The sequence below is a fragment of the Erinaceus europaeus genome, chromosome 12 (assembly GCF_950295315.1).
Source record: "Erinaceus europaeus chromosome 12, mEriEur2.1, whole genome shotgun sequence".
Classification (NCBI taxonomy): domain Eukaryota; kingdom Metazoa; phylum Chordata; class Mammalia; order Eulipotyphla; family Erinaceidae; genus Erinaceus; species Erinaceus europaeus.
The window spans coordinates 44288905-44302417 of record NC_080173.1 but is presented as its reverse complement, the minus strand read 5'-3'; the positions used below and the strand labels follow the sequence as shown (position 1 = coordinate 44302417).

Below are 13513 nucleotides of genomic sequence, written 5' to 3'. Positions count from 1 at the left end.
CAACACACCACCTAATGGGACTTGTTTCGCATCGGCCTGCGCTCGGTGCATGAGTTACATTAATACCAGCAGGTCCTCTTGCCAGCGCGGCCTGACACCTGGGACCGAGTTCCGCCAGATGCTCAACTCTATCTACACGGGGTTCCTCGATCCTTTGCAAATGGGCGCGAGGCTTCCATACACTGAGCGGTTGCAAAGATTCTGTGAGGGCAGGGGCCGTGGGGCAGAAATGAAATATGACCCACTTGCAGGGGAGTCACTTCACAGGCGGTGAAGCAGGTCTGCAGGTGACTATCTTTCTCTCTCCCTCTCTGTCTTCCCCTCCTCTCTCCATTTCTCTCTGTCCTATCCAACAATGATGACATCAATAATAACAACAGTAATATCTACAACAATAAAACAAGGGCAACAAAAGGGAATAAATAAATATTAAAAAAAAGAAATGAAATATGAGCACAAGACGCGCAGCGAATAGGATGACATTTGTCACTCCGCTGCGGATATGATAAACCTTGCCACAGCTGACTTCTCACATCTTCTGACCAAGGCCATCTACCACTTTTCTCATCCAATAGGCCGGTGCTCCTTTCCTTCACTTCAGGCCCCACCCCTTCGCTCTTAGCCAATCATCGGGCTGATGCTTGCCAGTCTCGGCCAATGCCGAAAGCGTTAACTTTGAGCGGGAAAGATTCAGAGAGCAAGGTCCGCTAACTGCTGCGTTTTGGTCTTGTTTCTGAGGCGCTAGGACTTGGAGGCGGTTGTCCATTGGCTGGGCAGAGGACCAATGGGGGGGGTGCGAAGTGAAGGGCGGGCCTCTCTGGAGGGGGCGGGGTGGGCGTGTGCCAGGTCGCGTGCGGGGTCGCGAGCCGGGGGTGGGCAATGTAACGGCCTCTGCCCCCGCCCCCTCCCTGCGCCATCCTCCCACGCACAGACCCGCTCCAGGCAGCGCCCGGGGCGGCGGCAGCAGCAGCGGGGTGCGGGCTCAGGGAGCTGGGCCTCGACGGCCCCTCTCACCCCCGTACCCCAGGGCTGTTCCTAGTCCAGGAGGGGCTGGGGGGCCCCATGGAGGTGAGAAGCAGAGACACCTGCTCGCCCCCACACCCTCCGGGCCCGAGGGAGGGACCTGAGGTAACTGTGGGGGCGGCCCGGTTTGGAGGCCGGCGACCCAGGAGAGTCTCGGAGAAGCGGGCGCGGCCCCGAGGCAGGAGCGGGACCCCGGGCCGGCGCGGGCCGGTGGGCGGCAAGGAGCCCCGACGGGACTTCGGGGCGGCGGCGACGGGGTGGGGCTGAAGGGTCGGGGCCGCTGGCAGCGAGGGAGCCCGCCGGGCCGGCCTGGACGGCGCGGGGGGCGGGCAGGGAGCGCTGTCGGGGGCGAGGACGGCGGAGGAATCCGGGCCGGACGCGCGACCCCCTGAGGGACTCAGGGCGCGCGGGCGGTTGAGGTGGAACAACCACAACCGTGCGGCCGTTTCAGCCGTGGCCGCCCCTGCGTGACCGCGTCGCCCGCTGTCCCCTCCCTCCGTGCAGCCCAAAGTCGCCTTCCGTGGAGGTGCGAGCCGCGGCTGGAACCTCGGTGCCGACGCCAGCCGACTAACAGATGTGTTCAACAGCGTCATGTTGACCGGCTCCGCTCCCTTCTACGATTGCTACAAATCACAGGTCTATTCATGAACGCGGCATTTTGTTAGTGGGGTTGGGGGGGTAATTCCCCCTAAATCAAACGCTTTTGTCAGCCGATTCAGATAGGTACTTATTAAATTGCTGTGAGGCGAAGGAAGCCGGTGGTGATAATGTAAATACAGATTCGGCAAGACATACTTCGCTTTCGGATGAGATTTACCTTTTTTTTTTAAATTTTATTATTTGCTTTTATTATTGGATAGAAACAGAGATAGGAGGGGAGAAGAAAGGGAAAGAGACAGAGAGACACCTGCAGCCCTGCTTCACCACTTGTGAAGCTTTCCCGTGCAGGTGGGGGCTGGGGGCTTAAAAGGGGGTCCTTGCTCACTGTAACATGTGCGCTCAACCAGGTGCGCCACCCCTTGCCCCGAGATTTACCTTTATTTATACCGAGCACATCTAAACTCGGGCTTCTGGAGGTGTTGCGTGGGGGTTGAACCTGGGACCTTTGTTGCCTCAGGCATGAAAATCTTTCTGCGTGACCACTGTGCTCTCTCCCCAATCTGAGTCTTTTTTCATTGACTAGTTTTCCACTTAATAGGTAGCCAGCAGTGTGGAGGAAGCGGGGTAGATCCATATTTGCTTAATAAAACCACAACAGAATTTCCTTCATGCACTTGTTGCTCGCTTAAAAGTGAAAACCTCATCTAGAGCCTTTAGTCTGTTAATCGTGTTAAATTGGCCTTAAAGTAATGTAAGTCATTTTCTTTGATATTATTATCTCCAGTGTTATTGCTGAGGCTCGGTGCCTGTACCATGAATCCACTGCTCCTGGAGGCCATTTTTCCTATTTTGTTGCTTTTTTATTGCTGATGTTGAACAAAACAGAGAGGAGGGGAGACAGGGCGAGAGAAAGACAGACACCTGCAGACCTGCTTCACCGCCCGTGAAGCGACTCCCCTGCAGGTGGGGAGCCGGGGGCTCAAACCGAGATCGTTAGGTCGGTTCTTGTGCTTCGCGGGATGTCTTTGAAATTATTTAACCAGGACATCAGTATTGATATAGTTGGACTTTTAACTTGGCAATTCTTGCCATACAAATTGAAATGCTGAGGCTTAGAGAAGTTGGGCTTGATTAGTGCCCAACTTGATTACAGCTGGGCCCAGGTCTTCTTTCTCCCAAGACTAGCATTCCTCTGTTTTGTTTACATGGCTGTGTTATTAAATTTACTTGGTTTAATTTCCACTGAATTTTAAAAACTATTTAAGTATATGGTACTTTAATATACCAATTAGGACTTACATATTAACATAGCTATTTTCATTTAAAGGACCTAGATATTTACAATATAATTATGTGTGAACACATTATTTTTTATTTTATCCTAGAGTATAAATTTTCAATATTTTTAAATAATTATTCTACTACTCAGAATTTGTTTTAAAAAGATAAAATGGGGGCCCAGGCGGTGGTGTACCTGGTTAAGTGCATACATTACAGGTTCAAGCCTCTGGTCACCATCTGCAGGGGGAAAACTTAAGGAATGATGAAGCAGAGCTGCAGGTATCTCTCTTTCTTTCCATCTTTTCTCCTCCCTTCTAAATTTATCTTTGTCTCTTTAATAAATAAAATTAAATTTAAAAAACTGCAACTCTAAAATACTCAAATTATGTCACTTATGTCACTTTAAATATTCCACACCAAAAAGAGAGTTATGGTAATTGGTCTTATGATAAAACCTTTAGAACTAAAGGAATTAGATATGAAATGTTCTACAAGGCAGAAGCTTTTGTAAATGTTATTGCTAGCAAAAATTCAGGAAAGTTAGTTTTTAGTGGCACTTAGCAAAGCCTGCCAGTATTTTAATTTAGCTGGCTTCAAAACAGTCATAAAATATTTTGAGACTTAAAGGATAGTTATTTTTTATATTTATTTTATTTATTTATTCCCTTTTGTCACCTTTGTTTTTTTACTGTTGTAGTTATTATTGCTGTCATCATTGTTGGACAGGGCAGAGAGAAATGGAGAGAAAAAGGGAAGACAGAGAGGGGAAGAAAAAGATAAGACACCTGCAGACCTGCTTCACCGCTTGAGAAGAGACTCCCCTGCAGGTGGGGAGCCAGGGCTTGAACCGGAATCCTTATGCTGGTCCTTGCACTTTGCGCCACCTGCGCTTAACCTGCTGTGCTACGGCCTGACTCCCAAGATCAGTTATTTTAAGATACTTGTTTTCATGTTAATATAGTATACAATCATTATTGGATATTTAAATGCTTTTTTCAGTTATATGTATGAATGAACAAAAATTTAGGAACACTTTAAATATATATTCTCATCAGAAAGCTTGATTAAGAGAATAAAAGTAATTAGAAAATGTTTTTAGGGCCAGCTAAATAATTGACCTGGTGCCATGTATATAGCCCAGACTCAAACCCTTTGGTGGACCATATGGGAGTATTGTATTGGCGGGGGGGAAGCTTCAGTGTTATGATGTCTCTCCCTCTTTGTCACACACACATGCACGTATGCACACACATGCAACATGCCACTAGGAGTGGTGCTGGCACTGAACCCCAGCAATAATCCTGAAGGCAAACAAAAAAACAAACAAACAAAAGAAAAAAGAAAAACAAAAACAGGCCCCAGAAGTGGTGCTTCTGGTTGAGAACACTTATTACCACGGACAAGCTCCTGAGTTTTCACTATAGAGGAGCTTTCTACAAGGAGAGGCGTTTCATGAAAGGAAAAGTAGTGCTGTGATTACTTTCCTTCTGTCTCTTTTTTGGGTGTTGGGGCAGGGGAGAAATCTGTTGGGAATGGCAAAAGCTTGCAGGCACAAAGCCCCGGAAAAACAATGACAGAAATAAATAAAAGTATTTAAAATTATTTTCATCCATATTTGGTTTTGGAGAAAGCCACAACTAAGTATTTCATTAATATCTTAAAATCTTAAACTTTGTACATTATTCACTTAAAATGAACTTTTATTCTTTTAAAAAATGTTTGTATTTATTTGTTATTGGATAGAGACAAAAAATTATGGGAAAGGGAGATAGAAATGGAGAGAGATGAAGAGACATCTGCAGAACAGCTTCACTACTTGTGAAGCTTTCCCCCTGCAGATGGGGACCAGGGACTTGAATCTGTGTCCTTGCACACTGTAATGTATGTGCTTAACCAGGTGCACCACTGCCACATCCTGAACGTGTATTCTAATTATAGCAATATCTTTAAATTTTGTAGAGACACTAGCACTCAACAAAAAATAAGTGGTATCTAATTTTTTTTATTTATTCCCTTTTGTTGCCTTTGTTGCTTTATTGTTGTAGTTGTTGATGTCATTGTTGTTGGTTAGGACAGAGAGAAATGGAGAAAAAAGGGGGAAGACTGGGGGAAGAGAAAGATAGACACCTACAGACCTGCTTCACCACTTAAGAAGCAACTCCCCTGCAGGTGGGGATCTGGGGGCTTCAACCAGGATCCTTACACTGGTCCTTGCACTTTGTGCCACCTGCACTTAATCCACTGCACTACCGCCTGACTCCCGTGGTATCTAATTTTTAGGACACTACTTAGAAATACAAGCTAAGATGAAAATCAAAGCCATTAAAAAGAGGGGGTTGGGCAGAGACACACCTGATTAAGCACACATAGTACTATGTGCAAGGACTGGGATTTGAGCCCCTGCTCCCCACCTTCAGCAAGCAGTGAAGCAGGTCTTTCCCTCTCTACCTCTCCTTCCCCCATCAATGTTTCTCTGTCATAGAATAAAATAGAAAAAATAAAAGAGGAAAAAAATGGCCACTAGGAGTGGTGGATTTGTAGTGCTGGCACTGAACTCCAACAGTAATCTTGAAGGCAAAAAACAGAAACAAAAAAAACAGGCCCCAGAAGTTATGCTTCTGGTTGAGAACACTCGTTACCATGTGCAAGGACCAAGTATCCCAGTCCCCACCTACAGGGAGGATCCTGCTGGTATCTTTCTCTTTCCCTCTATTTCCCTATCCATCTCAATTTCAGTTTCTCTCAGGCCTATCAAATAAAAAGAAGGGGAAAGTAATTATCAGGAGTGGTGGCTTCATAGTGCAGGCACTGAATCTCAGCAGTAACTTTGGTGATAATTACAAAAAAAAAAAAACAGTACGAGTAAGAAGACCTTGAGTTTTGGTTTTAGTTTTGTCACGTACAGACTGATTAACATACAGCTTCAGTTTCCTCATTTTAAAAATAGAATAGCCATGTGACCCCAAAGCTGGACTCAACCATGAGGTCCTGAGTTCAGTCTATAGCATTGCATGTGTCAGAGTCATGCTCTGGTTCTCTGTTTCTCTCTACCTCTCTCCTCTCATTAATAAATATTTTAATATAATATCCAAAGCCCAGGAGGTGGCACAGTGAATATAAGGCATTTGACTCTGTAAGCATGAAGTCTCAAGTTCAGACTGGTGTCATATGTGTCAGCATGATACTCTGGTTCTCTCTCTCATATATATATATTATGTATATATATATATGTGTGTGTGTGTGTATATATATATATATATATATATATATATACAAATAAAATTTTTAAAAAGGAATAGCACTGTCACAGAGTTGTGTGGATATAGTAATGTGTGTGGAATTTCTATAAAAATCCTTTGTATTAACTTTGTTCCCTAGTATTGGGAACATGAAGACTTAAGTTTTTCAAATGCTCTATTATTAATAATAATGCCAGTATCTACAGAATACTCATCTGTTTAAAAAAAAAAAACAAGTTCCAATGAGGGGTCAGATTGGCCTGTTATTGTGAACAAATAAATTTGCTTATAGTTGCTTTAGTCATAAAATAGCAGAGTTGAAGTGTTTCAGTAGAGACCCTAACAGCCAGAAATCCTTAAAACATTATTTGAGTTTTATTTTATTTATTTTAATGATAAAAAAAGACCCCAAAGAACTGCTACGTTTTAGCTTATGATAGTGCTGAGGATTGAACCTAGGACTATAGAGCCTCAGCCCTGAAAGTCTTTTGCATAACCATTATACTGTCTCCCTAGGTCTCCCGACAACCTTTTTTTTTTTTTCTTTTCTTTTTTAAAGAAAGAGGTAGAGACAGAGTATGTGGAAGAGATCATAGTACCAAAGCTCACTTCAGTGTGGAGGCCAGGCTTGAAAAAGTGAGCTCTGGGGAAGCTGAGCTCCAGGACACATTGGTGGGGTCTTCAATCCAGGGAAGCCTGGCCAGCATCCTGGTGGCATCTGGAACCTACCTTCTGCAACCCTCAATGACCCTGGGTCCATGCTCCCAGAGGGATAGAGAAGGGGAAAGCTATCAGGAGAGGGGGTGGGTTATGGAGATTGGGTGGTGGGAATTGTGTGGAGTTGTACCCCTCCTACCTTATGGTTTTGTTAATTAATCCTTTCTTAAAAAAAAAGAAACTGAAAAAAAAAAGAAAAAGTGAGCTATTTCACTGCCTCTACAAAGTAATAATATTATCTGACCATTTGTAGAAAAAAAAATTATCAACTCCTAATGTAAAGTAAGCTTAAATGGCTAGGTCTAGATTTGGTTTAAGGTCTGCTCTTCCCCCCCGCCCCCTGACCCCCCACCAAAGACTTATTTATTTACTAGCATGTGAGAAAGGAGAGAACCAGAGTATCAGTCTAGCATGTGCAGTGCCAGATAGTGAACTCAGGATGCCATGTTCCCAAGTTAAACACAGTAGCCTCTATTCCACCTCTCAGGTCAAAGTCTTCTAACTCAAACCTGTTATTTCTTATAATTTTCTTTTCTTTTTTTAATATTTATTTATTTATTCCCTTTTGTTTTATTGTTGTAGTTATTATTGTTGTCATTGTTGTTGGATAGGACAGAGAGAAATGGAGAGAAAAAGAGAAGACAGAGGGGGGAGAGAAAGACACCTGCAGACCTGCTTCACTGTTTGTGAAGCAACTCCTCTGTAGGTGGTGAGCAGGGGGCTCGAACCAGGATCCTTACGCCCGTCCTTGCACTTTGCGCCATGTGCGCCTAACCTGCTGCGCTACCGTCCAACTCCCTTTTTTTTTTTTTTTTTTTTTACCAGAGCACTGCTCAGCTCTGGCTTATGGTGGTGTGTGTGGGGATGAACCTGGGACTATAGAGCCTCAGGGATGAGAGTCTTTTTGCATAACCACTATGCTACCTACCTCTGCCCTCTTCTAATTTCTTGATATTTTGTTAATATTCTTTAATAATAATGCAATTTAATGAATCTAATATACAAGCATTCCTATAAAATTTCAGAGTGAAGACAATGTTGACCTACGACAAACCTATACTCCACTTTCTTCATCAGCAGAATATTCAAGTTCTGTAGATTCTTCACTTTTCTATGCACCATGGTCCTATGGAGATGATATTAAACAGCCTTCTAATTCTCAGATCAGTGTAAAGAACAGGTAAAAAATAGATTTCTTAAGCTAAATTAATGTTTGTTTTTAAGTGTGATGGCAAAGGAACCCAGTTTTACTACCACTTTGTACCCTACATGAACATTTTAATGTTATAACTGTGATTTTATGTCTACCACACTTAGAGAACCCTAATATGGGCAACTATGTATAATGTCTAGTGTATTTTAAAAAATTCATTGGAGGTAGCTCAGTAAGCTTTACGTTCCTCTAAAGATAACTTAAATAAATGAGTTCAAGTTATTAGATCTATTTTTATCCAATTCTGAATTTTCAGTGTTTTTCCTTCACAAGTACATAATGAACAATATTTTATCAAACATAAGGTATTTTTTTTTGGAGAGTCCAAACTTATTTTTTTTATTTTTTAATTTTTTAAAATATTTATTTTATTTATTTATTCCCTTTTGTTGCCCTTGTTTTTTATTGTTGTAGTTATTATTGTTGTTGTCGTTGTTGGATAGGACAGAGAGAAATGGAGAGAGGAGGGCAAGACAGAGGAGGAGAGAAAGATAGACACCTGCAGACCTGCTTCACTGCCTGTGAAGCGACTCCCCTGCAGGTGGGGAGCCGGGGTTCGAACTGGGATCCTTATGCCAGTCCTTGTGCTTTGCGCCACCTGTGCTTAACCCACTGCGCTACAGCCTGACTCCCAAAACATAAGGTATTTTTAATAATTTTTCTGTTCAGTTTCACATATATTAAGAGCCAAGTTTATATGCCAGATTCTCTCCTGACAATTAACATTAATTAATTAGAATTAACATGACAAACATTGTGTTGTTGGAAAAGTCATGATGCAGTTTTGCATAGAAAAATTTGGAAATATATGTCATGACTTTACTGACAACTCAATATTATCCCTACGTTAGTTCATCATAAGATAATGATGACATGACAGGATTCAAGGATAGTGAGGTTTAAATGAGAAAGTATAGGATATTATGGGAGCCTACTGCAAAGAGAAGCCTAAGAGTGATATCTACCTTTATTTTAACTATATATATGGGAGCAATGATAGAGGCATTAGCTTTAGTTTAACTAAGAATAAATAACTTGTTAGGTGTTATTAATTAAATGTTCTTTTTTCAAATTTTAATAAATTTGCTAAAAATGGATTAGAATATGTAATTCTGAGGGCTAGGCAGTGGCCTAGTTAAGTGCGCATAGTATGAAGAGCAAGGACCATCCAAGGATCTGGGTTTGAGCCCCTGCTCCCCACCTACAGGGGAATCTGCTTCATGAGTAGTGAAGCAGGTCTGCAGATGTCTCATCTTTCTTCCTCTCACTGTCCCTCTTCTCTCAATTTCTCTCTGTTCTATCCAATAAAATGGAAAAATTGGCTGCCAGGAGCAGTGGATTTGTAGTTTGGACACTGAGCCCGGTGTTAACTGTGGAAGCAAAAAAGAGAATATGTAATTCTACAAAAAGATTGACGTAATTAAAACTTTATAGAAATAAAAGAAAGTGAAAGCCCATCATAATCCTGCCTCCCCACTTCCCAGTAACAGCTGTTATCAGTTTGGAATTTATTGCATTCGATTTTTGCTAGATATGCACTAATACATTATTATAAAAAAAAACCTTTGGGAAAAAAAGATTTACAGGGGGCAGGGTGGTAGTGCAGTGGGCTAAGCATACATGGTGCAAAGTGCTAGGACTGGCACAGGGATCCCAGCTGGAGCCTCTGGCCCCCCACCTGCAGGGGGGGTGGCTTCACAAGTGGTGAAGTAGGTCTTCAGGTGTCTCTTTTTTACCCCTTCTCTGTCTTCCCCTTCTCAATTTCTCTCTGACCTGTCCAACAACAATGGCAACAAAGGGGGGGGAGATGACTTCCAGGAGCAGTAGTGCAGGCACTGAGCCCCAGCAATAACCCTGGAGGCAATAATAATTAATGGTAATAATAATAATAATTACTTGTTTTTATGAGAGTGCAAAACACAGCACATGACAGGGAAAGACCATAGTACCATTTGAGTGGCTCTGTATGTGTTCTCTTCTTTGTTTCTCTCACTAACTTAAGTCAGCCCAGGAGCAGTGAAATAGCTTATATGTGAAGTTCAAGATCTGCCAAAAAGAAAAAAAAAAATCTGATGACAAAACCAATACATTGTATTTCAATATGAACAAAATAATCAACATGTGGTAATCATTTTCAGGATTCAAACAGAAAGAAATGACTATGGCAGTGAAACAGACTTATATGGACTTGTGTCTAACATTTTAGAAGAACAAGATAAATCACAGCAACCATATTTTGCTGAGGGGTTAGTATATAATCTATAAGTATTTTAATAGTTTAAGATCTTTAGTACTTTAACACTAAATTAGTCTATTTTCTTTTATTTATTAGAGATTCATTTGATGTCTTGATTCAGTTGTTTATTTCTAGAAATTTTAATTAATTTATTTTTTATTTATTCCCTTTTGTTGCCCTTGTTGTTTTATTGTTGTTGTTATTGATGTCGTTGTTGGATAGGACAGAGAGAGATGGAGAGAGGTGGGGAAGACAGAGGAGGACAGAAAGACACCTACAGACCTGCTTCACCACTTGTGAAGCGACTCCTCTGCAGGTGGGGAGCCAGGGGCTTGAACAGGGATCCTTATGCTGGTCCTTGTGCTTTGCGCCATGTGCGCTTAACCCACTATGCTACCACCCGACTCCCTTAGAAATTTTAATTTTTCTGAACCACTTACCATGTAAGTGAAATTTTTTTAGTCAAAGGTTCTATTTGCCATTTATAACTTCATTTAAGGGGGTCTGGTGGTGGTGTACCTGGTTGAGCGCATGTTACAATGTGCAAGGACCTGGATTCTAGCTCTCAGCCCCCAGGGGGGGAAAAACTTCATAAGTGATGAAGCAGTGCTACCGGTGTCTCTCTGTCTCTGTTCCTTTCTATCATCTTCTCAATTTTTGGCTGTTACCATGCTCAAGGACCCAGGGTCAAGTCCTCAGTTCCCACCTGCAGGGGAGAAGCTTCTTGAGCATGAAACAATGATTCAGGTGTCTCTCCCCTGCTATATCTGTCTCTCACCTTCTATAAAAAAAAGAAAAAAGAAAGTCATCTGGGAGTATTATAGAGTCATGAAGGTGCTGAGCCCCTGTGTTAATCCTGATAGCAAAAATCAATTGGAAAATTATTCTTTCACAATCTAGATCAATATAAATAAGGTGCATAAATAGTATATAATACATTTCAGGTGATAGCTTATAAGGCAGAGTTGGAAAAGATTAGAGACTATGAGGTGGGGCAAAAAATGAATATTTTCAAAAATCTTTCCTACCTTCACTAAAGAAGTAAAGTCTTAAAATCTAAGTTGTAATTAAATATATTTACTTGTTCTAGGACCTGCTCCTCTAATTTAAAGTCAGTTTGGCCAATGAACACAAGCAGATTTGCAGATCACCATGACCTCTTAACAGAAACCAAAAGACCAATAGATACAACCATCTCTCAGCAAGCATTTTATAGTAGTGAATCTGTATCAGCTGTGGAAAAGCAATATCTGCATAATAGTAATCTCACGTCACAACAAAAAGTAGATGAACTTTATCATGGATTTACTGGTTTAGAACTTGAAGAACAATGGATGTATCCCTCAAGAAGTGATCATTCTAATTGCTACAATATTCAGACAAATGATACAGCTAAGGCAACATTTCAAGAATATCCATTTGTCAAAAACTGTTTTACACCACAAACTGGTCTGTCTGACATCATAAAAGAATCAGGAGTTGATACTTACCCTTATGGAAGAGAGAAAATAAGTGCTAAAGGTCTTGAGGCACAAGCACCACTACAACAAAAAAGGGCTGAGATGTTTCTTTCCCAATTCAGTAGATACAATGAAAGTGCAGATTATTGTAGATATCCAGAATATTCTCATCCTAATAAAGCTAAGCTTAATAAGTGTTCAAATTTTAGTGTCCAGGATAATAAAAAATTAGTTAATGGTACACCTGAAACACCAGCTGTAGAAGCAGACACCTATACAAAATTATTTCAGGTTAAACCATCAAATCAGAAAAAAATGGAAGAGACAATATCTGAGCAGCAGAATTTCACATTTCCAAAAACTACACCACATCTGACAGAAAAACAGTTTGCAAAGGAAACAGCATTCACCACTGAGTTTACCTTAAAATCAGAATATGGACTAAAACCACACATAGCTTGTCCTGCTAATAATGATTTTGTGAATGTCACAGAAAAGCAACAGTTTGCTAAGCCTGATCCCCAAAATTCTGAGTATTTTAAATCGGTAAATTTATTATCAAGTTCAGCAGCATCTTCAGGAAGTATCAACTTAAACAGACCAGCTTGGATGAATATCCAAACAAAAAATAACACTCCTATTCCATATAGAAATCAAGGTAACTTGATGAAATTAAACAGTCATTTAAGCGCAGCTTCAAAAGGTTCTAACCATTCTTCAGATTTTCCTCAACTGTCATCCACAAATTTAACCCCAAACAACAATTTATTTCAGAAGTATTGCCAAGAAAACCCTTCAGCGTTTTCTGTTTTTGATTTCAATTACAATGGTGCAGAAAGGATTCAGTCTGTCAATCATATGGAAGGACTGACAAAAGCTGGAGAAGAAAGTCTCTTTGAGTCAGTTACTGATAAAAAAATAAAGCAACCAAATGGATTTTGTGATAACTATTCAGCTCAGCAGTATGGGATCATTGAAAATGTAAACAAACATAATTTTCAAGCTAAGACCCAGAGTGGACATTATGACCCTGAAGAGGGTCCAAAGCATTTAGATGGCTTATCTCAGAATACATACCAAGATCTATTGGAGTCACAGGGACATTTTAATAGCCACAGACAGGGAAGTGGAGACAACAATATTAACAGCCGTGTGAATCGCACACAGGCATCATGCTTTTCTAATAATTATATGATGGGAGATTTAAGGCATAATCAGAGTTTTCAACAACTTGGTTCAAATGGGTTTCCACTAAGACCCACCCACCCATTTGGTCATTCAGTTGTTCCACTGTTAGATTCCTATGATTTGTTTTCTTATGATGACTTAAGTCATTTATACCCTTATTTTAATGATATGATGTATGGTGATAATTCCTTTTCTGGTTTCGTGCCGACTTTTGGATTTCAAAGACCAATTAAAACCCGTAGTGGACCAGCCAGTGAACTTCATATTCGTCTGGAAGAGTGCTATGAACAATGGAGAGCATTAGAAAAGGAAAGAAAAAAGGTAATAGGAAACTAAGCCATTTAGGAGCAACTTGTCCTTTTACATATTTTTTAGTTTATGTACCTTCACCGAATTCTATAATGTGCAATGCTAAATCTATGACTATAGGGAATTCATTGATTTAAAGACTAAAAAGCCTTTGAGGTTAAAAAATGCTTTTAGCATCCCCAGAGGTGACTAAAGAGTTGGACTCTCAAGCATGAGATCCTGAGTTAAACTCTCAATATCTCATGTG

At 41.1% G+C, this 13513-nt stretch overlaps 1 protein-coding gene across 1 annotated transcript in view; it reads left to right on the top strand.

Moving 5' to 3' along the window:
- Nucleotides 1-964: 964 nt before the first annotated feature.
- Nucleotides 965-13513, top strand: part of MEIOC (meiosis specific with coiled-coil domain) — a 29571-nt gene continuing 17022 nt past the window's right edge. Inside the window, exons 1-5 of the mRNA XM_060203372.1 lie at nt 965-1068; nt 1528-1659; nt 7886-8040; nt 10212-10319; nt 11400-13278. Of these exons, the coding sequence (XP_060059355.1) occupies nt 1063-1068; nt 1528-1659; nt 7886-8040; nt 10212-10319; nt 11400-13278 (2280 nt within the window). The 5' untranslated portion in view covers nt 965-1062. The remainder of the gene's footprint in view (nt 1069-1527; nt 1660-7885; nt 8041-10211; nt 10320-11399; nt 13279-13513) is intronic.